At 36.5% G+C, this 25,854-nt stretch overlaps 1 protein-coding gene across 2 annotated transcripts in view; it reads left to right on the top strand.

Moving 5' to 3' along the window:
• The window catches only part of trpc5a (transient receptor potential cation channel, subfamily C, member 5a), a 91,906-nt gene that overhangs the window by 19,138 nt on the left and 46,914 nt on the right, over positions 1–25,854 (top strand). The window contains exons 2-3 of one of the 2 annotated variants that reach the window (XM_067402955.1): positions 414–808; positions 10,411–10,932. In XM_067402955.1, the coding sequence (XP_067259056.1) occupies positions 422–808; positions 10,411–10,932 (909 nt within the window). In that variant the 5' untranslated portion in view covers positions 414–421. Of the gene's footprint in view, positions 1–410; positions 809–10,410; positions 10,933–25,854 lie in introns of both variants that reach the window. The other variant, XM_067402954.1, reaches the window with a different exon arrangement.

The following is a 25,854-nucleotide window of genomic DNA, read 5'->3' as shown; positions in this document are numbered from 1 at the left end:
AGCTGGAGTATCTCACGCAGCCAAAATGATGATTTTCAGTAACAGTGTTCAGCCTTAAATTGTTCAAACCGGAGTCAGATGCTGATGTAGAGACAGCCCAACATGGCCTCATCCCCTTTGTTATGTGTTCCTGGGGACAGTCTTAATGTAAATTTTGGGGTTTTGTGATGTCACCAATCTGGGAAGAAGCTCCTTGTAGTCCTTACCAGCCATTTGTTGTAGTCCTTAAAGTGATTTCTGTAAAAGAAAATATCTCCCTTTGCATTGAACTTTGAGCGTTGTAACTTTGCAGATGTTGTTAATGCTCAAACAGCAACATTACACACTAACTAAAGTTAAAAAAGTGAAATCATAATCAAGGACCCCTTGAAATGATTACAGCTTCTCTATCTCTTTTTTTCTTCTTCTAGCAGCATCCATCATGAATCCCTTGTCACATCTATACTACAAAAAGAGCAGCTACTCTCCGTACCGGGACCGAATCCCTCTACAGATCGTCCGGGCAGAGGTAGAGCTCTCTCTAGAGGAGCGTTCATTCCTTTTGGCCGTGGAAAAGGGTGACTATGCAGGGGTTCAACATGCACTACGTGAGGCAGAGGTCTATTACAACATTGATGTGAACTGTGTGGATCCACTAGGCCGCAGCGCGCTGCTAATTGCTATTGAAAATGAGAACCTTGAGGTGATGGAGCTACTTCTGGATCACGGAGTGAACACCGGAGACGCTCTGCTCTACGCCATCCGCAAAGAAGTGGTAGGAGCCGTGGAGTTACTGCTGTCCCACAGGAAACCCAGTGGAGAGAAACAGGTCTGTTTGCATTTGGGATTTTATATGCATTTTCACTGCTGAAAAGCATTAACTATAGCATTAATTTCTAGGTTGGTTTATGCTGTATAGTTTCTAGACTAGACTCATTCTGACAATGCTGGATAGGTTAGTTATCCCTTTAAAGCCTGACATATTTGTTAGAATATTTTTATTGAACAGGTTATTGAACAAAGAAATTTTGACAAAAATTAGACAAAAGCGATTTGTTTATGTGTTTTGTTTTTGAATCATATTTGATACATCAGGCCCATTTTAGTATAATATAATAAGAATATGGAGCTCATACTCAAGGATGAAAAAAGACCTCAGTTTTATTCAGAGGCATAAACTGAGCCAAAATATACAATTTGCTGCAGATGTTGTTATTTATATGGCCAAAAATTAAGTTAAATTCTGATAGCTTGTGATGTAAATCAATGAGATTTTTAAAAAAGTATAGCAAAAAACTTACATAAAATGCATATAAATATCAGTCGTCAATCTATAACTCCCAATAAAATGTCTTTGTAAGATGACATTTAAATGCTTAGCTCTGTAGTTTTAATTGTTTGGGTTGGGGGAGAACTGCAAAGACTTGCTCATGTAATTTAGAGGCCTTAGAAAGTCATTTATCAAATATGTTACAGTAGGCTTTAAGCAACCTGATGGGGATATCAGCACAACATATGCTGGTGACCAGCCATGGTAATCTTTCCAGCTGGTTTACGCTGTATACTAACCAGGTGCAATGCAACAATTTTCTTGCAACGACTTAATTTGTCCCTCCGCATTGTGTCACAGCCAATAAGAAAATACTATGTGGAGCAGAATTAAGTACCAATGAGATTTCAGCTTGAGCCGGGCTAGCTAGTGCAATGGAAAATAAATTGAAAACAAGTGGCCCAAAAAATGCTTATTATAGCTGGTAAGGACAAAAGGAATTTAATGATTCAATATCAGCCACTCGCACAAATAATTAAGATTCAGTGCAGTTACGTGAGTAAGTCTCAGGCTGGTCCTGAAAGTTGCTTAAACAATGTAATCATATAAATCACGAGTTTGAGATTGACCCATTCATTAAAAAGAAGAATGCCAAGCTCAAAATATTTTATGTGGGTGGATTGGGGTGTCCTTCAAACATTGCTGTGGACAATGGACTTATTCTGAATAAGAACCAGTTCTTCGTTCTTCATTCCCATGTACCTGGTTACGACACAATATACATAAATATAGAGTTTTCATATGCATTTTGTCATTTTCCTCCTACTTATGCAATGCCTAATCTCTGTTTGTGTGTATTGAGTGAGTGTCTATGTTATTGAACAGTGTGTATGCAGGTGGGAACTGTTCATATTTGAGGTTGTACTCTATGTGTTCGGATGAGTGGGTGTTCCAAAGCTAATAGAAAAGATGAGATGGCAGAGATTTATCTTTCAGATTTGATTTTCACCTCACATAGCTCAACAAATCTTTATTGGATTGCATTTTGTTATCCTCTAATCTTTCCCCTCATTCAAGGAAAAGATTAACCTGAAATGCTTACGTTCCTGTACAGTCACAGTTCATGTTTTGTGGCGTGCTTGATTTCGTAGCCAGTGGTGGATGAAGGGGAATGTAACTTCAAGCGATTTCTGCTAGTGCTAGCATATACTGACAAAGGGCATGTGACAGCGGTTTTCACTGTGAACCAGGGTTCGATTTGTACAGCACTGTGTCAGAAGGAAGCCACTGCACACAAAAGCTATCACTATGAATTTATCAGTGCTTGAGGTTATGAATGCCCCTTTTTAAGGAGTAGAATAAATTATGCACATAATCACTCTCATTTCCAGGTGAATGGCTGACAAGCACAGGAAATGCAGAATCTGCAGAAACTCACTAAATGATTTTTACAATGTTTTTTTCATATACTGCAATTCCATTGAGAAATCTTTGCACTTCATTTTTTATATAATTAAGTATATATATATATATATATATATATATATATATAATATATATATATATATATATATATATATATAGATAGAAAATTTAGTGCTTGATTTTCATGGTTTTATCTAGAATTTCTCACTCTATAGACATAGCTTAACTCAGGGGCTCTCTATCAAGTCGTATCTTACATAGTAACCTTTTTAGGTGGACAAGGTGCTCAACTCAAGCTCCATTTTTCACCACAAGGGTACCCTCTAAAACACCAACACACACACACACACACAAACATTAAATAAGGGTCACTTAATGCATTTTTACTGATCGGATAGGTATCCGTTTTGTTAAAACTCTTCCATTTACACTTGGCTACATAAATGTGTCTCCACAAAATGAATATAAATCTGATCTTCAATTCAGGCACTATATTTAACAGCAAATTTAACAGAGTTCACATCAATGAAAAGCAATGGATATGAGCTGCAATTTATTTATCGTCAGCTAATTTCAAGATCAAAGACCGTAATAAGAGAATAAGAGAGAGCGGCGTTAGCACTGGTAAGATCATTTAGTCTCTCTATGTTTAATGAAGAAGATTGTGCTTCAGGATGTGACGCTGAACTCTCAGTTTTATTTGCAGCAGTTTGTGGATCAGCTTGCTGAAGAGATACTCAGCCAGTCATCTCCGGCAGGCTATATCTGTGGCGATGCATGTTGCAGTAGTGCTGTCATAGCCTGTAACACTCTCTCACACGTTTATTTATTTACCATTTTGGGAGGAGTACAATTTACATATGTGGCTTCAAAAACCATAGGCATTTACACTTGTCCAGTTTCATCTGGAATGCGTCTCAGAACACCGCTTGAGTGAAATGGCTTGAGTGATCGGATGTAAAAAAAAGTCTCGAATGTGTTTTGGAGGGCATTTACAGTTGGTCTTTTCATGATTGGATATCTGTCCTATCAGAGAAAAGTATAAAGTGACCAGGTGTAAACAGGCCCTAAGAGTTCATTTCAACATTTACTCTCCCCAGCCAGTCTTGTGCAAAGCATGCTAGAAACTGGAAATCATCAGTCCTGTTTCAGTAATGCAGTGTCAGTAATGCATACTGCCAATGAAAAATATTCATGCCGAGGAAAATATTCATGCCGAGGATTAATGGATTGAGTAAACTTCTGTTTTACAAATTTAAACACACTGCATGCTGTAAAAATAAATTGTGACAGCTTGTTCAAGAACTGTATTGCATTAGCTTATTTTAATTATGTAAATTGAGCCAGCAGGATTTGTTTAATGTTTAATGGAATATCCTGTTTTTTTGTTTTTTTTCATCATGATGTCAACCTAATACATAATTTCAAACTATCCCATTAAACTGAAATTTATTGGGATGAACTCTTCAATATGTCACACAGCAAAGAAAACTGAGCTTGTCAATTCATTTTATAGGGTCTTTCAAATTTTGGCACTGCCAGCTTGCTTGCTAGTGTATAATTTAATGTGAACAGTAATATTTACTCTAAACACATTTTCCATTTGTTTATACACATTTAGGGAGTATTCAGAATCACTGTACGTGGTACATGCCACACATGTGGTAAACAGGTTGAAAAAGTGATTCACATTGTACATGTAAACAATTGTAAAATGTTTTTTTATTATACATAAGTATGCATAAGTAAACAAACAAACAAACAAAAAAATGAAAATTAAACATAATAATATTAGTATGAACTGCATATCCAGTAGGGCTGGGCGATATATATCGCATGCGATTGTCATGTGCATTTCGTCAGTAAAGCCGGTTTCCTGATTACCGCAAAATCACCATCACCTGCTTTCAAATGACAAGCTACGCAATATCGCGTTCATTATCGCAGATGAATCGCCTTCGATAATGAACGCGATATTGCGTAGCTTGTCAGCTACAAGCTTGTCAAGCTTGTAGCTTGGCTCTGTCTATTAAATGCCGCTCCATTTGAAAGCAGGTGATGGCGATTTCCGGTAATCAGGAAACCGGCTTTACTGATGAAATGCGCGTGACAATCGCATGCGATATATATCGCCCAGCCCTAATACCCAGCTAACAGGGAATGTTATGAACGAACGCTGATAGAGTGTGTAACGTGTATGCTCTGTTATGTTCCGTTTTAGGGTACGTTTACACGACAACAATGTACTAAAAATGGAAAAGTTTTTTTCTTTGTACAGATGATGACATTCTTAAAAAGATTCCCATTCACACGGATAAGCAAAAATGACTAAAAACGTAAAATTATGCATGCCAGGCTTTAGTTGGCGATGTCACTTTGTAAAGAAAGATTACACGTATGCGCACATTCTTTTACCGAGCACTCACGCCAAACACGCATGCCTATAGACTAATACATATGTGCATGCTTTCACTATTTTCACAGCTTTGCATTTTTGCAGTTTACACAGAGACGATAAGGGTGTCGTTTTCAGAAGTTTGCATTGTCAGGTCCCTAAAATACCATTGTCGTGTAAATAAATTACAGTTTTTAGGCCGACGAAACCAGAGATTTTAGCTTGTGACGTCAGAACTGGAACCGGTAATAACCTTTTTTCCAGGCTTCTGATTGGCCACTATGGCTTTACGGTTAAGGTTATATTTATATTATATTATATATACTTGTTGGTTTGGCATGCTCTTGAGCTCTTGAGCAGCACTTCATAACGTGTTTTTACGTTTTTAGTTCCTCAGGTATTTAAGCCCGGAGATTTCTTGGACCCACTTTATATTAAGTGGCCTTAACTACTATGTACTTACATTTAAATTAATCATTTGATACAATGCACTTATTGTGTACATACATGTTTTTACATTGTACTTATATTTTAAAAACACCTGCATGTAATTACATCTGTAATTAATTTCTGTAATTACATTTATAATTACACTGTTGACCCATCCCTTACACCTAACCCTACCCTTAAACCTACCCATACCATCAAACCTGTCCCTAACTATACCCATATCCACCTCAATAGCAGCAAATGTGTTTTGCAATTCAATATGAACCCAATAAGTACATTGTACTTATTTTTTGATATAAGTACATAGTAGTTAAGGCCACTTAATATAAAGTGCGACCGATTTCATTTTTCCGTATTTTCAATGCTAGCATGATTTTTTGTTCATTTCTCCTGCAGTCTCCTGTGTGTTCCCTGAAGATTTAATATTAAATACTATTTTGTTTCTCTACTCCTTTTTTGTGTGCTTCTTTACAACAGCCACTGTGACAATGTGGTCTTTCATAATGTTATCAAAACTAGCTATTTACACATCATTCAGATTCGGTAAGGTTCAAGAGTTCCCGCCTCTATTTAAAGGAGTCCCACAAGGAAGCATACTGGGACCTATACTTTTTAATATTTATGTTAACGATATCACTTTTGCTGCAGGCGATTCTCATGTACATTTATGCGCTGATGACACTATTATTTATACATTTAATTCATCCTAGTCTTTACTGCAGGCCAGTTTTACTCGCATCCAACATGCTTTCTCTAGTCTTCATCTAGTTTTAAATACAAATAAAACAAAATGTATGGTTTTTAATAGAAATTTACCAAATGTTGAACATCTGCCTAAAATTCTTTCATTGGATGGTTCTGAAATCGATTATGTTGATTGCTACAAATACCTTTGTATCTGGTTTGACAGCAACACATAAACGTACTGCTCGGCAAAGTTAAATCTCCGATTTTGGATTATGGTGATATAGTTTACAGGTCTGCTTCAAAAACTTTCCTTCATAAATTGGATGTTATTTACCATGCTGCAATCCGCTTTGTGACTGGAGCCTCATTGCCATCTGTATTCTTTACTGAATTGGTCTCTCTCCATTCGCGTAGACAAATCCATTAGCTTCTGTTTATTTACAAAACTCTTAATGTTAAAACTCCATTATATTTACAGTCCCTTTTAACTGCTTATAATACAAGTCATAATCTGCACTCTAGCAGTTTCTTTACTCTCTGCATACTTAAAGTCCGTACCTCCATTGGTCCTTGCTCTTTTCAGTTTTCTGCTGTATATTTGCAATCATCGGCAGCAGACTCTAAAGCTTAGCTCATTTATATCGCTTTCTTCCTTTAAAAATTCAGTTCAGTCAATAGTTCAGGATCATTGTACTTGTTTTTAGTTTATTGTTTGTTTTTATATATCACTGTTCATAGCTGTATTACTTGTATCTCTTATGTTTTTTGTATTGTACTGGCTTTTTATGCTGTCTCTTGGCCAGGTCGTCACTGTAAATGAGAACTGTTCTCAGTTGACTCACCTGGTTAAATAAAGGTTAATAAATAAATAAGGGAGTCAACATTCTGAGAACAGTCATTCAGAAATAATGTTTTCGTAACTTAATGGAAATGTTAGCAAAACGCTCTTAGAACATATTTTTGTTAGCTGGGTATAGGCCCAATAATATGCAAAATGATTAAGATGAGAGGCTTAATATGCCCATTTATGAATGCTTCAGGTAATCCTTTTTGAAGTCAATATCTGTCCATTTGTTTAATTTTATGTTATTTATTTCAATTTAATATTATTTGTTATATGTTGCATTTTCTCAAAGTCTAGTTTCCCCTTTAGAGTGAAAATGTGGACATATGAATTATTTTATAGCTCTTTTGTTATTCTACAGCTTGACTGATTTACAAAGGAGCAGCGATGATGTTTATGCAGCTCCAGGTAGCTTTGCTGCTCCCTCTTGGATTAGACGTACACATTTTTATGAAGTGAAGTGCTACATCACTAATACTGTTCAGAAGAGAAGCACAGGCTTCCTATACTTTTGATGTTAGAGTGAACAAGCATTAGGGGAAATAAAGCCAGTAGCAAGGTTTGTTCTTTTTGCTTCATTATTTGGTTTTCTAAAGTGAACTCCGGTGCTGCAGATACATCAAGTGAGATTGTTGCGGGAAGTGCCGTGGGGCCTAAATTGGAATCTAGCCCGTGTACCATGTGCCCGCCATTCGCAGAGCATGGGCTATTTTGCATTGCTATCACTATAGCAACCCTTGCAGCCACTTGGGAGTTCTGGGGGAGGACTGTTATACTAATGGACTGAAAATAAATCTCAAAATAAAATGCGTTTGCAAACCTCACTTACTCACTCGCTGGCTTGTAACACCACCATACCACAAATCATATTTCCATAATGTTCTCATGGCAGATATGGCTGTCTTTATGATGGGATTGAGTATTTTGGTCAAATACTGGCACTTAAAAATTGATTAATGGTGTCATGCATGCTTTTAAGTGTGTGTTCACATGCAGTCATCTGCTCTTGAAAGTAAAGCCCTTGACTCCTAAACTAAGGTAAATAATCAGTATAAAAAGGGAACGAATTACACAAAGGTTCCTCTGAATGAGTGCGGATGTGATAGATGAGGAGAACAGATACAAACAGGGTGAAAGACATAAAAAGGACTGGCTTGTGGTTCATCTTTCTGACAACTGCAAGGACAGCATGATTTATATGCAGTTCTCCTCCATCGTCACTTGTTTTTTCTGTTCACTCATCCTGTAAACAGACTTTCTGTCATGTCTCTCGTGTAGCATTTGTGTTTGTGAGGGGAGGAGTGAAAGGCAGAGAAGGTGGGGCCTTGAACTGTTTCACATCATGTTCTGAAACTTTCTGTTTTAACCACTTCTCGTTTCTTCTAACATTTCTTCTTTCATCTCTGAAAATATGCATCAAATTTAAACTCCAGTCTTAGCTACTTCTGCTAAACATGCATATTGTTTCTTTGGTCCACTCCCTCTCTCTTTATTCTGTTCTCTATTCAATTCTAAAACCAAAAAAAAAAAAGAAAATTCTCCCATTTACTGATCCTCATGTTGTTCCAAGCAATAACCAATTTTTTTTTTTTTTTTATTATTATATTTTAGAATTACTTTATTTCAACAAAATCTGTTGTAAATTTATATGTTTAATTGCATATCGAAATGTTTACATCCCAAGAGCACTTCCTGAGTTATTTTGAATTGGAGTCACTGTAAAATGTCTCGTGGTTCAGTAAGGGAGTCAATTGTGAACTCAGTCATGGCTCTGAGCATTTCATTGACTGTGTTGAGTCGGATTCAAGGAGAGAGTTTAATCTTTTTTTAATCTTTTTAATTGACTCAAAACAAAGAACCAGTTCATAAGAGTCATCGCATCACACTGTTATTGTTGCTGCCTGCAGCTAGATGATATCGGATGAAATCGCTTGAAGGATTAGTTCAGAATGAATATTTTCTGGTAATTTACTCACCCCCATGTCATCCAAGATTTTTATGTCTTTCTTTCTTCAGTTGAAATGAAATTAAGGTTTTTGAGGAAAACATTCCAGGATTTTTCTCCATATAGTGAACTTCAGCTTCAAAGGGCTCTACACGATCTCAGATGAGCAATAAGGTCTTGTCTAGTGGAACGATCAGTCATTTTCTAAAAAAGATAAAAATGTATTTACTTTTTAACCACAAATACTCATCTTGCACTAGCTCTGTGATGCAGCACGCATTACGTAATCTTGTTGGAAAGGTCATGCGTGACGTAGGCAGAAGTACCAATCCAGTGTCTACAAAGTGAACGTGCAAAAAGACTAAGCCAAACGTCCTTTACAAAAAAAAAGTAAACCAACGATGTTGGACGATTTTGATAGTTGGAGTTTTTCCACTATATGGAGAAAAATCCTGGAATGTTTTCCTGAAAAACCTTAATTTCTTAAGACATAAACATCTTGGATGACATGGGGGTGAGTCAATTATCAGGAAATTTTAATTCTGAAGTGAACTAATCCTTTAAATGGCCGCACACAGTGTTTTCTCGTCATTTGGAGACTGGATTTTAAATTATTATCACACTTTTTTTTTTTTTTTTTGTCGCATTTGCGAATATTTTAGTTGCACTCTTTGTCAAACTGTCAAAGTCTTCCTAAGAAAGAATCCAATAGAGATCGACACCAAACCGCTTATGCGCATCACGGACGCAGACGCATCTTCAGTGTAACCTGAGCGGTTGTCAGTATATTAGAAAGGTAAATATAGTTTTTTATTGTAGGTTATTTTAGTTAATTGAATATAAACTTAAATAATAATAAAAATACCATTATAAATGCAGGTTGTTCAAAAGTTGTATGAATTACTTTTATCTGTTGAACACAAAAGAAGATATTTTGAGGAATGTCAATAACCAAACAGTTGATGGGCCCCACTGACTTCCATAGAATTTTTTTTTTTTCCCGTCAACCATCAACTGTTTGGTTATTGACATTCTTCAAAATATCTTATTTTGTGGTCAGCAAAAGAAAGAAATTCATACAGGTTTGGAACAACTTCAGGGTGAGTAAATGATGACAGAATTTTCATTTTTTTTGTTGAACTATCCCTTTAAGGTCTGGCAATTACAGCCTTTTTCACTGACTTTTAGCTATAATCTCCATTTGTTCTTCATTTAATCTTATGGTTGGCAATCAACTGGGATATTAGAGAGCTGGCTGCACTCTTGCCTGGTCATCTGTATGCTGCTGCTTTAGTTTTACATGCAGTGTGGGTTGGTGGATTGCCAAACTGATGGACTCTCAGCAGCTTGTGCAGGTGAAACGCTCCAAGAATCTTGTGTTTTTCACACTTTCCTTCTTGTCCCTTCTTTCTTAGGTTCCATCATTAATGATGGACGCCCAGTTTTCAGAGTTCACACCTGACATTACTCCCATCATGCTTGCCGCCCACACAAACAACTATGAAATCATCAAACTCCTGGTCCAACGCAAAGTCACCATCCCTCGGCCGCACCAGATCCGCTGTGACTGTGTGGAGTGTGTGTCCAGCTCTGAAGTGGACAGCTTGCGTCACTCTCGGTCCCGTCTCAACATCTATAAAGCGCTCGCCAGCCCCTCACTCATCGCCCTCTCCAGCGAGGATCCCATCCTAACCGCCTTCAGATTGGGCTGGGAACTGAAGGAGCTCAGTAAAGTGGAGAACGAGTTTCGACAAGAATACGAAGAGCTTTCTCAACAGTGTAAGCTCTTTGCTAAAGACCTGCTGGACCAGGCACGTAGTTCCCGTGAGCTGGAGACCATCCTCAATCACCGCGATGACCAGAGCGAGGAGCTGGACCCGCGAGAGTGCCGAGACTTGGCCAAACTCAAGCTGGCCATTAAATATCACCAGAAAGAGGTGAGGAGACTTCTTGTAGCTTCTTGAATAAATTTGTTGCTGGTCATTTGCATCCAGTCTGATGTTGAACATACAATGAATTAGCTGTGCACAAGATTCTGTACAACAACTGAGGTGACTTTGGAGAAAGTGTGTATTACTGTGAGTTTGGCTGTTTTTTTGCAGTTGTGTCACAGATTTCCCTCCAATAATGGACATACATTACTTCTGCACTCTAAAAAATGCTGGGTTAAAAACAACCCAAGTTGGGTTGAAAATGGACAAACCCAGCAATTGGGTTGTTTTAACTGAGCAATTGGGTTGTTTTAACCCAGCGGTAGGGTTAAATGTTTGCCCAACCTGCTGGGTAGTTTTATTTAACTCAACAATTCTTTAAAAATGACTGTATTGCTTAAATAAAATTAACCCAAAGTATGTTGGAAATGAACATTTATTAATGTTCAATTAATAATTATTAAACAATAAACATTTATTAAATTGCTTATTAATAAATTTATATTAATAAACTATTAAACTATTAAATTTATATTAATAAAATATTAAAGCTTATTAATAAACATTCACCTTTTATCTATTATTGTTGTCTCTAATTGCATCTGGTTTTTAATTTCCCAACTATTTTGGGTTCATTTTAAGCTAGCCATATAGCAATTTTTAAATAATAGTTGGTTTAAATAAAACTACCCAGCAGGTTGGGCAAACATTTAACCCAACCGCTGGGCTAAAACAACCCAATCGCTGGGTTTGTCCATTTTCAACCCAACTTGGGTTGTTTTTAACCCAGCATTTTTTAGAGTGTGCTTGCTATGGCTTCAGCAAAGGCAGCACAGAAACCTCATTTAAATATTATGGGCGAATCTCAAGAAAACATGTTCGTTAAACATTATCCTGAAATGTCACCCCGAAAACCAAAGGAATTTTATAGATTTGCAGAAAATAATGAAGCCTTTTATATTTTTTATGTTACATTTTTTCCATGTGAATTTGAGAGGGAAATATGTTTAATTGTCGTTACCATAAGTTTTTTAAAAAATTATTCACTTATTATTAAGGCTACACGATATATCGCATGAGATTGTCACGTGCATTTCGTCAGTAAAGCCGGTTCCCTGATTACCGCTAAATCGCCATCACCTGCTTTCAAATGGAGCGGCATTTAATAGACAGAGCAGTAGATCACTTACAAGCCACGCAATATCGCGTTCATATCGCAGATGAATCGCCTTCGATAATGAATGCGATATTGCGTGGCTTGTCAGTGATCTACGGCTCTGTCTATTAAATGCCGCTCCATTTGAAAGCAGGTGATGACGATTTAGCGGTAATCAGGGAACCGGCTTTACTGAAGAAATGCACGTGACAATCTCATGCGATATATCGTGCAGCCCTAGTTATTACCCAGTATCCCAGTATTCTCAATAAGGTTCATTAGTTAAACATTCGTTAATGTATTAACTAATATGAAATCATGAGCAATGCATTTGTTACCATATTTATTAATCTTCGTTAATGTTAGTTAATGAAAATACAGTCGTTCATTGTTTGTTCGTGTTAGTTCACAGTGCATTAACTAATGTTAAGAAGATTTTAATAATGTATTAGTAAATGTTGAAATTAACATTAACAAAGATTAATAAATGCTATATAACTGCAGTTCATTATTAGTTCATGTTAACTAATGTAGTTAACTAAATGTTAACTAATGAACCTTGTTGTAAAGTGTTAGCATTTTTTGTTGAACTCTTTCCCTGCCATTGACGAGTTCCTTGTCTTTTATGAGAAAGAGTTTTCACACCAAGAACGAGATTTTGCGTGTTTTTATTGTTGTAAGATGGGGGGCTATTACGCATCTTCTGAAAGAGTACTGAATCTCCTGATCAAAACACAGGTGAAGAAGATGCAGAAACAAGTGATAGCATATGTAATAATATGTCAAATAATGTGATTATCAACATTAAACAGCATATAAATCAAAGCTCCCTAACGTTATTGAAAGAAATATCGACCTAGGGCGAGCTATAGGGATACGTGAAGCTTTGGAGGTTTGGAAGACTCGATCTATTCCATATGTGTTTTGATCATCATTCTGAATCTGATCCAGTTGCAGTCTTTGACAAAAACGTGATTTTCTCAGCTTTTTGCTCAAAATGTTTTTTTATTAAACTTTTTTTTTTTTTCAGTTTTATTTAAAAGCAGAGGGTCTGTTCTTTCTTTTGATTTATTGTATGTTCAGATATTCAAACAACAAAATATTCTGGGGGCCATAAAAAAATTTTGTGAAAATGGCCAAAAACAGACAGCTTTTTAAAAAATTGCTGGCGAGGCAAGAGTTAATTAATTATATGTAATTTAATTGTAATGCAGTTTAATAATATTGAGAACTAGATTTTATTTTTGCTTTAAATTAATCAGAACTGGGGTGGTGGAAGAAAATAATGTCACAACTTTAATTTTCATAAAAAAACATTTTCATTTAAGTGAAACAATTTTTGGGGTGAAATATGATCTGGACATGTTCTTGACAAGTTTTTGGAGATTCACCCAGACACACCATGGTATTTTTATTTATTTATTTATTTAATTTAGTTTTTGTAAAATGATGCAGCATCAACACAGCAAATTTGAATAGAATAGAAATAATATAGAATAGAAAATTGTTTCACCAACCCAAGATTTGCTGAAAAATCTGTAGAAAACACTAGGCTAGAGACTAGGCTTTATGTATGAATTTCATTGTTGGGCAGAAGTCCACTCAATAGCATTCTGCAGACCCTTGGAATATTTAGAATGTGTTGTTCCAAACGTAAAGCAATAGGGAAAGTGCCTTTCTGTCTTTCTCTCTGAACTCCGTGATTCACAGGAGGATACGATGTGTGCTGAAGACCAGAGGCTTGACGAGATTAGAAACACAAGAGATAGAGACAATGAGAAAGAGGCACTAGGCAGATGAAAGGCAGGAGCTCTATTCTGAAACCTTGTGAGCTGCCACACTATACTGCCTATAGGCAGCTACCTTCTAAGTCAGCATTCAAATAGTCTTGGAAATCATTTGAAATTCTCTAGGCAATGCCAATCAATGCAACAACTAAATAGTGCTTTGCAACTGAGAATTAAAATTGATTTCAAATGATACATCATACTGGGTTAAATTTTAATTTACACTTCTTAGTAGTGAATGAAATACACATTTAATCTACTTTTTTTCTTGTCTCCTGTCTTGAATTAATTTTTTCACTGTGCTTGTTGAAGTGCATTATGAGATTGTATTCTCAATAAATGATACATGATGAGAATTTGGCCAAAAGAAGGCAGCATAATTAAGTTTTAAAGCCTACCTTTGGAACAGCTTTCCTACTGGAAGCGCTCCAATGATGCCTTAAAATTCTACCTCTGTAGGCAGATCACAAGGTTTTGGGGAAAAACAAGAGAGTGATGTGCTTAGGTAGAATGTTTGCAGCATTTAGCCATACATATGCAGCAAAACAAGCAGTGCTGTGTTTGAGAGAATCTTAAGCAGCTTGAACATATTTGTATGGAGACTTGCATTTGAATTGAATTTCTTTCCATTTTGATTATTTTGCTGCTGTTGGCTTCCATCGCATTACAATAATTTAAATAAAAAAACAATATCAGTGTCCAATTATATATATTTTGGTCATGCATGTAATAATTAGTTTTCATTCAGAATAAACAAGCGTAATGGTTTGTATACTAGGTTTATTCTGTGATAATAACTGGTTTGTTGTACATTATTCCTTACTTTTTTTGATTACTGTTACCTGACATGATCAAACTTAAAGCGCTAACATACATGACAGTTCAAAAGTTCTGGTTTGGTTAGATTTTTTGTTGTTGTTGTTGTTGTTGTTGATGAAAGAAATTAATATTTTTATTCAGCGAGGACACACTAAATTGACAAAATTGAAAAAGACTTATGTTGTTACAAAAAAATTATATTTTACATAAATGCTGTTCTTTTCAACTTTCTATTCATCAAAGAATTCTGAAAAAAATTACTGTATTATGTTTTCCACAAAAATAGTAAGCAGCACAACTGTATTCAATATTGATAATAAGAAGAAATGTTCCTTAAGCATTAAATCAGCATATTAGAATGATTTCTGAAGGAGCATGTGACACTGAAGAGTGAAGTAATGATGCTGAAAATTCAGCTTTGCCATCACAAGATTAAATTACATTTTAAAATATATTAAAATAGAAAATGATTACTTAAAATTAGGGATGCACTGAATTGAAATTTTTGGCCGATACCGATATTCTTTATATTTGAAAGCCGATAAATTATATATTGGCCAATAAATCTAAATCTAATTTTTATATAATGTTTTAAAGAGCCTGATTACAAAAACAAAAGTCATACCATTAAAAGCCATGTCCAAAGCACACAACTATAATGTTCTCATTATAATTTTATGTAGCCTATATGACAGACTCTGCACATGTTTGAACTTAACTGTATGTTCCTTTTTGAAGTGATTCCAATCATATTTCAAGCAATTCAAAACCATTATGGCAAAAAGTGCGCATCTGAAGTATCTCAGCTGAAGGAAACAATACATTTTTTAACAGCTTTAATATATATAAGCCAAATTTTCTTATCGGACCGATAACGATAACATTAAAAATGAACATATAAAGGCTGATACCGGTATGGTGGCCGATATATTGTGCATCCCTACTTAAAATTGTAATAAAATTAAATATTATTATAAAGAAATGCATACAGTAGTGTATGTTGCAGCATGGATGATATCCACAGTAAGCAAAAAAAAAAAAAAAAAAAACAAAAACAAAAAAAAAAACAGCATATGGGATATAGTGGGACTAAAGTCATAAATAGAAGGAAACAGGCAAGGTACTTTTATTAAAGGTTATCATGGTTTTCAAATACTGTGAAAAACACCAACAATTTACAGAATCCTCCAAAACAAAATTTTTTAATTGAGTATTGGAAACCACCTTGAGGTTTGTTTTCTTGAGATTGTGTAAATCCATTTTAAAATCCGTCTTGGACTCTCTAGGGAGATTCCAGTGATCTTTTTCATTTTGAAACCCAAACCGTCTTGTTGCAGAACTGACACTTGTTCCAAACTGAGGATCTGAGAGCCTAGTGTCAATGCGTCTCGTTTCTCTTCCTGTCAGTCAGGGGTTATGCTGGTCCTGGCCTGCGAGACTGTTCTTCCAATTATCTCTAATTGTTTTGTGCACCTCAAATAAAGCTGCTGTAAATATAGATCACATTTCTGTACGCATACGCACACATGGGGAAGATAGTCAAGACAGACGTAGAGCTTTGAGCCAAGAGATGTTATACAATTGAAAGAAAGATCAAGATTATTTTGAGCACATTTAGTGTGCCATAATATTTGTAGTGATTAAAGTTTTATAGGATGAGATTAATAATTGAGAAAATGTTAGCAGCCTTACTCAAGATTTCACACAGTAATTTGTCTGGTCACACTTAAGGCAGTGATTCTCAAACTTTTTAGCGTGGAGTACCCCCTGAAGGGGATTCCTATCCTTCTGCGTACCCCCTCTCTTCCACTTCGACTGCAGTCACACCTTTTCCATTAAGGGACAATATTTGCCACCTAAATTGATTTTCCAGTGCATATTTTTACGTATATGAATAACTTTATAAAATAAATAGGTAACACTTTACAATACGGTTCATTTGTTAAACATTAGTTAATGGATTAACTAACATGAACTAACAATGAGCAATACATTTGTTACTGTATTTACTAATCTTCGTTAGTTTTAGTTAATGAGAATACAGTTGTTCATCCTTTGTTCATGTTAGTTCACAGTGCATTAACTAATGTTAACAAGCTTTTAATAATGTATTAGTAAATGTTGAAATTAACATTAACAAAGATTAATAAATGTTGTATAAGTGCAGTTCATTATTAGTTCATGTTAACTAATGTAGTTAACTAATGTTAACTAATGAACCGTATTGTAAAGTGTTACCAATAAATAATGTTTTAAATAAAAAATGTTTAATAGAGAAATATGCAATGATGGTAAAACGAAGTGATACTTTTAAATATTAAACTAAAACTGCCAGTAGGTGGCAGCAAGTCACTGTTTTATGAGTGTGTCATCGAGTCATTCATTCAGTAACGAAGCAAGTGGCTGTGAATGAATCATTGAATCATTGACTCTCATGATTCATTCAAAGCCGCATTCGTGTGTTGTAGTTCTGCTCTGGTTTTCGTTATAAATATTTTTTCGTTGCAAAATAGAGTAAATACTGACAGTACTGTGTTTAAAATGTACGTTTTATTTTTTGACCTGCTGTATAATACTGCATGTTTGCAGTCATGTGGATATTCGAGTACAATTGCATTCTTCCTCGTTATCAACATTAAATACAAGAACTCACACAAGGTATGTTTTTGTATCGAAGAAAGTTTGAGGGCCCTATTTTAACGATCTAAACGCAAATTGTAAAGCGCACGGTGCAGGTGCACCCAGGGCGTGTCCAAATCCACTTTTGCTATTTTAACGACAGAAAAACGGTCGTTGTGCCGGAGCGCATTTTTGAAATGGGTTGTCCCTATTCTCTTAACGAGTAATGGGCGTAACGTTCAATAAACCAATCAGAGAGTCATCTCCTATTCCCTTTAAGAGCGAGATGCGCTCACGCCGTGGCGGATTGCCATTTACATGGCGGATTTTGTTGGCGGAAAAGCTGAACGCTTTTCAAGCGAAGAAACTGATCTGCTCGTGCGCGAAGTTAAACGTTTAGTTAGAAGTTAAACGAAGTTACATTTTTATATTTATGTAGCCTACACAATAATATTCTTTTACACTGTAATCCGTTTGTTTTCAATATTTGGCATGTTTGTGTGATGTGATGTGCATCCCTGTGTGTAATAAGCAAAGTCAACGCGCACTGTGGACGCGCCCAGAGCCGCAGTTTCTACCAGCAATGCGCCTGAACACACCTATCAGACTGCAAACAATCTATCATATGCATGCTGCTTCTGTGGATACAGTCATTTTAGAATGCAAAACATGAGGTAATTTGATTAAATGTAATGGATTTATGGCATTTTGCCAGCTAGAAATACATGCTCGATTTTAATATTATTTTAAGGTATGGTAGAGTTAAATGAACTACTCCGCATTTTGTTCGCATACCCCCTTTTGTCACCTCACGTACACCCAGGGGTATGTGTACCCCACTGCTTTAGGGTACAGTTCTCACTATTAACTAATTATTAATTAAGAGGTTTGCCTCAATAAACTCCTAATTAATGCTACTGATAGTTGTTAATTTTAGGTATTGGGTAGGATTAAGGGTTGTAGAATATGGTCAAGCAGAATAAGGCATTAATATGTGCTTTATAAGTGCTAATAAATAGCCAATATTCTAGTAATATGAATGGTAATAAGAAATTAGTTAATAGTGAGAAATGTTCGAGAAGATGACGGTGTAATACTAACAGGGCTGAAAGGGTAAGAAGAGTGCAGAGAGTCAAATACAGCCAGACAGGCTTGCTTGAAACATCACTCAAGGGCATTATAGTGACAGATAATGCTGCTTATGGATTTCATTATACGCTCACAGGTCTCAAGAGCCTTTGAGTTGTTGCTTAGAGCTGTCCTCAAACGGGACCATATGGTACTGGTGTTTTTTGTTGATTTTGTTACTGATAAAGGGTTGTACAACCTTGCGCACAAACATAGGCAAGACCTCTACTTGGTTTCTGGATTTTCATCTTATAGATGCGATTAGTATTGCTGAAACCTAGGCCTTGTTTACTCCTGGTATTAACTCCTGGTATTAAGATGCATTTGGTCGATTGGATCACAAGTAGATGAGGAAGACATATCCATTTACACCTGGTGTTTTAAATTTTCTATTTAAAACACTAGGTGTATGTGGGCGGGTAAATGTGTGTGTTTTTTTTCCAGATGTTTCAATCGAATGGACAAAATAAGCTTGTGAAATTTACATATTATCGCACCTGAAGACAGCGGAAAAACATACGGGGAGCATCAGATTTCATTTCTGCTCTGACAGCCGCAAGACCAGCCGAACGCTGTGAGTGTGTGTTAGAAATCAGGAATGGTGAGAGAACACTGTGCTTTATGTTTTTCATCTTTAAACCAAACTTGGGTCTTCAGCCAACAAAGTTTAAATCCTGTTTGGCTAGCGCGCTTCTTATATTGTTTGCGAATTAGGTCAGTAGGCAGAGAGAAGGCGATCTTTTGTGGCTATTCGAATTAATCCGATCACATGAGCATTTTCACTATGAAAGCAATCTGGTCAATTGCGATTTCGGCTACCTCTGAAAGTAGTCTAAAGTGGACAAGCTCAAAATGGTTTAAACCCTGTTTACACTTGTATTTAGCGTTGTCCACTTGTGATCTGATCGACCAAAACCATCATAATACCAGGTGGAAACAGGGCCATAGAAACTTGGGCATTGGAACAACCTCCAAACATTAGCTAAGCAGTAGCTAAGCTTTAGTATTATTTATGTACTTTTATAGTAGTTATTAATATTTTGAATTAACTTTTTGTATTTTCATTTTTCAATTTGTGCTGTGCTTTTTCATTATTATTATTATTATTTATTTTTTATTATTAAATATATATATATATTTAACTTTAATTTCTTTTTATTTCCATTTTAGAGATTTCAGTACTTAAAAAATGTAAATAAGAATTAGAAATATTTTTTTGGCAAATACCTGAAAGAAATAAGTTTAAGTTCAAGTTTTTCATCTAATATTTATATTTTATTTATGTATTTTGACATTTGTGACATTTGTAATAATTTTGACTTATTATGCAGCCCAAAAACACAAAGTACTCGAACATGTACAGTCAGATGTTCATTATAGCAATGTAAACCAAGACAGGGTGAACAGGACTCTGATACGAAGACATGAAAATACAAATCTAAAACAAAATTTGATCTCAGAATATAATCAATGACCAATCAGAATCGAGCATTCTATAGGCGCAGTGTGATCAATTCAGCGAGTTAAAGCCGAAGCATGTAATTGTTTCAGTGTTGAAACTGGTGATGCATTGAAATTTCAGCTGCTGATAATATTTAGTCAGAATTTTTTTTTTTTTTTTTTAATAATTGCTAAGGCAAAATTTCAAGTGTTTGTTAAAAATGTATATTTTTGATTTCATAGTTTTAGTTAACAATAACAGCACTGTTAAAGGATTAGTTCACTTTCAAATAAAATTTTCCTGATAATTTACTCACCCCCATGTCATCCAAGATGTTCATGTCTTTCTTTCTTCAGTTGAAAAGAAATTAAGTTTTTTTTATGAAAACATTCCAGGATTATTCAGTGGACTTCAATTACAGTTTTAATGCAGCTTCAAAGGGCTTTAAACAATACCAGACGAGGAATAAGGGTCTTATCTAGCGAAACGTCATTTTCGAAAAAAATGTAATTATGCTTTACATAAACAAATGACCAAGTGCTTCCGCCAAAACCACACTTTTGTATTCTTCAAAAAGCTTACGCTGTATGTCCCACGCCTTCCCTATTCTACTTACAGAAAAAATGTCACTGCATTTGTTCTGTTTTATTTGAAAGTGAACTAATCCTTTAAGTATTAAACCTTGGTGTGTAACTCATCCCATGTTGTTTGTATGAACTTGAATGATACCACGAATCATGTGGCTTTTTGTGGAGAGGTTTACTTTTACATTTCTATGCAATCAGATAGATAACAGAGACTATAGGCCCTTCCTATCCTTCTTCTTCTGATGTCGTTCCCTTCTCATCCTTTTCTTCTCTTCTGCTTCTCCCCATCACCTCCTGTCCTTCCATCATCTCTTCTATTCTGTAATTTTGGAAGAGGGAGGAAAGTAGATTTACTGCAGGGGAACATCAGCGCAGTCAGCACCCCCCCTCACTTTTTCGCTTTTTGAATCGATAAGGATTACATACCCCATATGCTCTGAGCAGCACTTTGCTCAATAACTGCTGTGCTTCAATCTCCTTACCTCGCCTCTCATCTGAACTGCTGCTTGAAAGCTGCACTGTATTCATGTGCATCGATAGATACAACTGCTGCTGTTATAACTATACAGAGGTGAGATTTGGCCAGTGTTATTGAAGGGGATTGAAAGTGGTTGATCAGTTGATCTGTTAACTCATTTTAGGTCAGTCATGGCCAAGTTGTAGTAATTCCTTCCTATGATTTATTATTTTGTTCCCTCCTTTTAGTTAAATCAATGCCACGATTTACTAAACCGAGGGAACAAACGAATAAATCATAGGAACTAATTAGTACAACTTGTCCACAATTTACCTAAAAAGAGGGAACAAATTAATAATGAGAAATAAACTGTGGGAAAAAGATTTATAAATCATTGGAAAAAATTCTTAATTTATGGCCAGGATTTCTTTTTTTTTTTTTTTTTTACATTTCATGTCTGGGGCTCTTGTCTCACTGTGAAATCGTTCCTGCAGTCAACAGGTTTGTGGTCTTGCAGTCCAGTCGAATCATCTAGTGCAGGGGTCCCCAAACCTGTTCCTGGAGGGCCGGTGTCCTGCAGAGTTTAGCTCCAACTTGCATCAGCACGCCTTCCTGGAAGTTTCTAGTATGCTTAGTAGGACCTTAATTAGCTGCTTCAGGTGTGTATGATTAGGGTTGAAGCTAAACTCCGCAGAGACACCGGCCCCTCAGAAGCAGGAATGGTGACCCTTGATCTAGTGTGTGCATTCAGGGCATTATAATGCTAATTAAAGCTGCAAGCAGTGTTGAAAGGGCCGGGAAAACAGTGAATAGTGGATGACATGCATTTAAGCTGGTAAATATATAGGGGAAAAATAGCAGTCATTTTGATGTGCCACACTTCCAGCTGCCAGAAGGTGCTATTTTTACTACAACTGAATATTGCCATGTAGGTGTCTTCAGGCCAGGACTATTATCAAACATGTGAAGTTTGGGGCAGATCAGACATTGTATGGCCGAGTTACAACAACTTCCTGTTTCATGGCGAAACATCGAACTTCGTCAGGCAGCCACAGACACGCCCTTGAGTGAAAACTCTAGATCTTCACCATTTAATGTCGTAAAGGCCTTTAGATTAGACTGACCAAATATGATGTTGATCTGATTAAAGCTCTATGAGGAGTTCATTAAGATACAACATCTGGAAATGGCAAAAACTGCAAACATTTTGCAGAGAAAATTCAAAGTATCTCACTTCCTGTTGGGTTTACAGATTTTGTTCCCAAGGACATTTTTTGTAGGTGTTGGGCTGTAAAGGTCAGAACACACCAAGCCGACGAACTAGTGGAGACGAAAGCAGACTGCGGGGTTGGCTCATGTCGGCAGCGTCTGTGTCCAAAGTTGCCCTGACACACCAAACCAACGCTAAACAGCCGACGGCCAAGTAGCACGTCCGTTCTGCACCTGCGCAAGATGAAATGCCTTTCTGTACCAGCAGGTGGCAGTATCTGAACAGCCAATCAGAATGATCAGTTGGCCCGATGGACCGACGAGCTCCGATGCCGATTCAACATTTTGAATCGGCCGAAAAAAAAGCAGACAAGGACCAACTTTAGCTGACGGTGTGGAACACCCGATGGCCGACCGTTGGCTTGGTGTGTTCCTGCTTTTACATGTGTCTACCGAATTACATACTGGTATGTGAAATGTAGCGCAAAGGGCGCTTAATAGAAATTTTGTAGGTAGCGCTATCGAGCCATTTTAGCACACTGAAACCCATATCAGATGTACATTTTCACCACTGTTTACCACAGACCTTATTTCAGGCATTTAAAGGTGCCCTATCAATTAAAAATTGAATTTACCTTGGCATAGTTAAATAACAAGAGTTCAGTACATGGAAATGACATACAGTGAGTCTCAAACACCATTGTTTCTTCCTTCTTATATAAATCTCATTTGTTTAAAAGACCTCAGAAGAACAGGCGAATCTCAACATAGCACAGAGTGTTACATAACAGTCGGGGTGTAAGCCCCCAATATTTGCATATGCCAGCCCATGATCAAGAATCAAGACATTAGACAAGGCAACGTCTGGATGTGCACAGCTGAATCATGAGACTAGGTAGGCAAGCAAGGACAACAGCGAAAAATGGCAGATGGAGCAATAATAACTGACATGATCCATGATATCATGATATATTTAGTGATATTTGTAAACTGTCTTTCTAAATGTTTCGTTAGCATGTTGCTAATGTACTGTTAAATGTGGTTAAAGTTACCATCTTTTCTTACTGTATTCACAGAGACAAGAGCCATCGCTATTTTCATTTTTAAACACTTGCAGTCTGTATAATGCATAAACACAACTTCATTCTTTATAAATCTCTCCAACAGTGTAGCTTTAGCCGTTAGCCACGGAGCATAGCCTCAAACTCATTCAGAATCAAATGTAAACATCAAAATAAACACTGTACTTACACGATTAGACATGCTGCATGATGAACACTTTGTAAAGATCCATTTTAAGGGTTATATTGGCTGTCAACTTTGTTTATGCTGTTCAAGGCAAGCGCGAGCTCCGTGGGTGGGGAGCGTGAGCATTTAAAGGGGCTGCACAGCATGAATCGGCTCATATTTAATGATGCCCCAAAATAGGCAGTTAAAAAAATTAATTTAAAAAAATCTATGGGGTATTTTGAGCTGAAACTTCACAGACACATTCAGGGGACACCTTAGACTTATATTACATCTTGTAAAAAAAAAACGTTCGATGGCACCTTTAACCAAAAACCCATTGATTTCGACACGATAGAACCAGAAGTGCTGAAATGCGAACTCGTTTTCATGTTTTCACCGCTCTATAGCATGATCAGTCTGGCACGGTAGAAGAATGTATGTGTGCTCAGTCGTTTCTTTACAAAGTGACATCTCCAACTACTGGCCTGGCAAGCATTTTTAACCATTTTGGCAGATTCATGTGAACGGGGAACGTTTTGACAATGTTGTCGTCTTTACGTGAAACTTTTAAAAAATGCAAAGGAAAAATGTTTCCATTTTTAGTACATAGTTGTCATGTAAACACCCTAAGACAGGTCAGGTGAAGAAGACTGCTGATCTCGTGCTTGTTCTGGATGGATTGAACATTGGATATCTCCCTGTATTTTTAGCTCTGCACCCTGCCGGAGGAATTGTTCACTCTGTTCTCACTGCACGCTCACTGACGGCACCCTGGGATTAGAGTACGCTCCCTCCGCTCACTTTCTCACAACATTTCTCTCTCTCTTTCTCGTACTGATCCAAGTCAAACACACACATACAGTAAAGGGGGCAGAAAGGACGAGGGATAGATAAAGAAAAGGCAGTGAAAGTAGATCTGACTGAGAACAAATTGTTGCTGAATAATAAAGCACAAATCAATTCCTCACTCTGCCTGGTCGGCAAGTTGGATCGCTCCCGGCCAACTGAGCAGCAATGGCTTCTTTTGTTCTGATGGAGCGAGGGAGGAGAGAGAGATAGGTTTATTCTTTCTTTCTAGCACTCTGCTGCTCTATTCTGCTGTTCTAGACCTTGTGTGTAAAGGCGATCAATGCTTCTCTGCTTTGATGACTTGTTTCGTTACAGGAATCCACAATCAGTTGAGCAAAATTGTTTGCTTTTAGTAATTCTAGTATTTCAAATAGATCATAATTTAAACATGGGTCCCCTTGTGAATTAAATGAAAACTGTATTACTGTATTACCAACATGTCGTCTGTTTTTTGCCTTTGGTTGTATTTTTTTTTTACATAATAAATAATTTATAACAATGAATTTTTTATATATATATATATATATATATTATATATATATATATGTAGAATATAATGGACAGTAAAAGATGTCTATAAAAACCAACCATAAAGCTATCTTATTAGACAGGATGTTAAAGAAACACTGGGTTCTGACATTGGCTTTCTACTTTTTCATACTGCCTGTAATTGCAACATTACTCACTTTTCTTGCTCTCAACATATTGTACAATATTGTTTTAATGGTACAAGCTTCCTGTGCACACTTATCCTACTTATGATGCCATACACTGCTAAAAATTACATATGTGCTGTTTTGCTCACTCATAGCCTCATAAAACATTAATATGAGCTGTAAATTGGACTAAGCAGGAAGGGGGAAGCAGGGGAAGGAGGTAACAGGAAGCTGAGAGACAGAGGGCTTATTCCAGCCAGGAAAAAAAGAGATTGGCTATAACATCAGGCTTATCCTCGGCAGCTTGTGTGTGAACTAGAGTTACAGTTCGCTGCCCGTCTGCTTTTACACGTCACACTGCCTACCCTTGTCATTTATTCATCTCTCTCTGTAAGAATAGCAAGGACTGCATGAATTAACCAGCACTCCAGTGTCTCTGTGACAAGCAGATTTCTCTCAACAAATTAAATACACAAGAAAGTTATGACGACGAGGGATTTCTCTGGAATAACCCATTAGACAAAATGTTATCTCGGCTTTTGATGCATAGTTGAACATACATATTTGTTCATGTGAATGTTAGCTAGTTCCACCCACTACAGTATTGTGTCAATCTTATCGCCTTTGTGTTTATATAATAGAGATTACACCATTAGAAAACTAGCTAGTTTTTAAATGTACTAGGGGTGTAACTGTACATTTACTGTACGTCCTGAACAGTACAGTACGGACGTCATGGTTTGGTTCATGCATTTAGACAACGAATACAGTCAGTCACGGGTGATCCACACTCCAATCCAGAAGGGTGCACGTGTGGTAATGCAACACTGTTTGCTAACTGCCACGACAGGAATACGAGAAGAACAGCACGTGCAAATCAGCAAATGACCATTTGAAAACAAGTCCTCTAGATGCATGCACATGTTGAATGTGTCTTTGAGCAGAGCGTGGGAAAATAACTTTGATGGGAATAATGGCATTATAAATAAA

Source organism: Chanodichthys erythropterus, chromosome 12 (assembly GCF_024489055.1).
Source record: "Chanodichthys erythropterus isolate Z2021 chromosome 12, ASM2448905v1, whole genome shotgun sequence".
NCBI classification, from domain to species: domain Eukaryota; kingdom Metazoa; phylum Chordata; class Actinopteri; order Cypriniformes; family Xenocyprididae; genus Chanodichthys; species Chanodichthys erythropterus.
The sequence above is the reverse complement of the archived record's forward strand: the minus strand, read 5'-3'. Positions and strand labels throughout refer to the sequence as shown.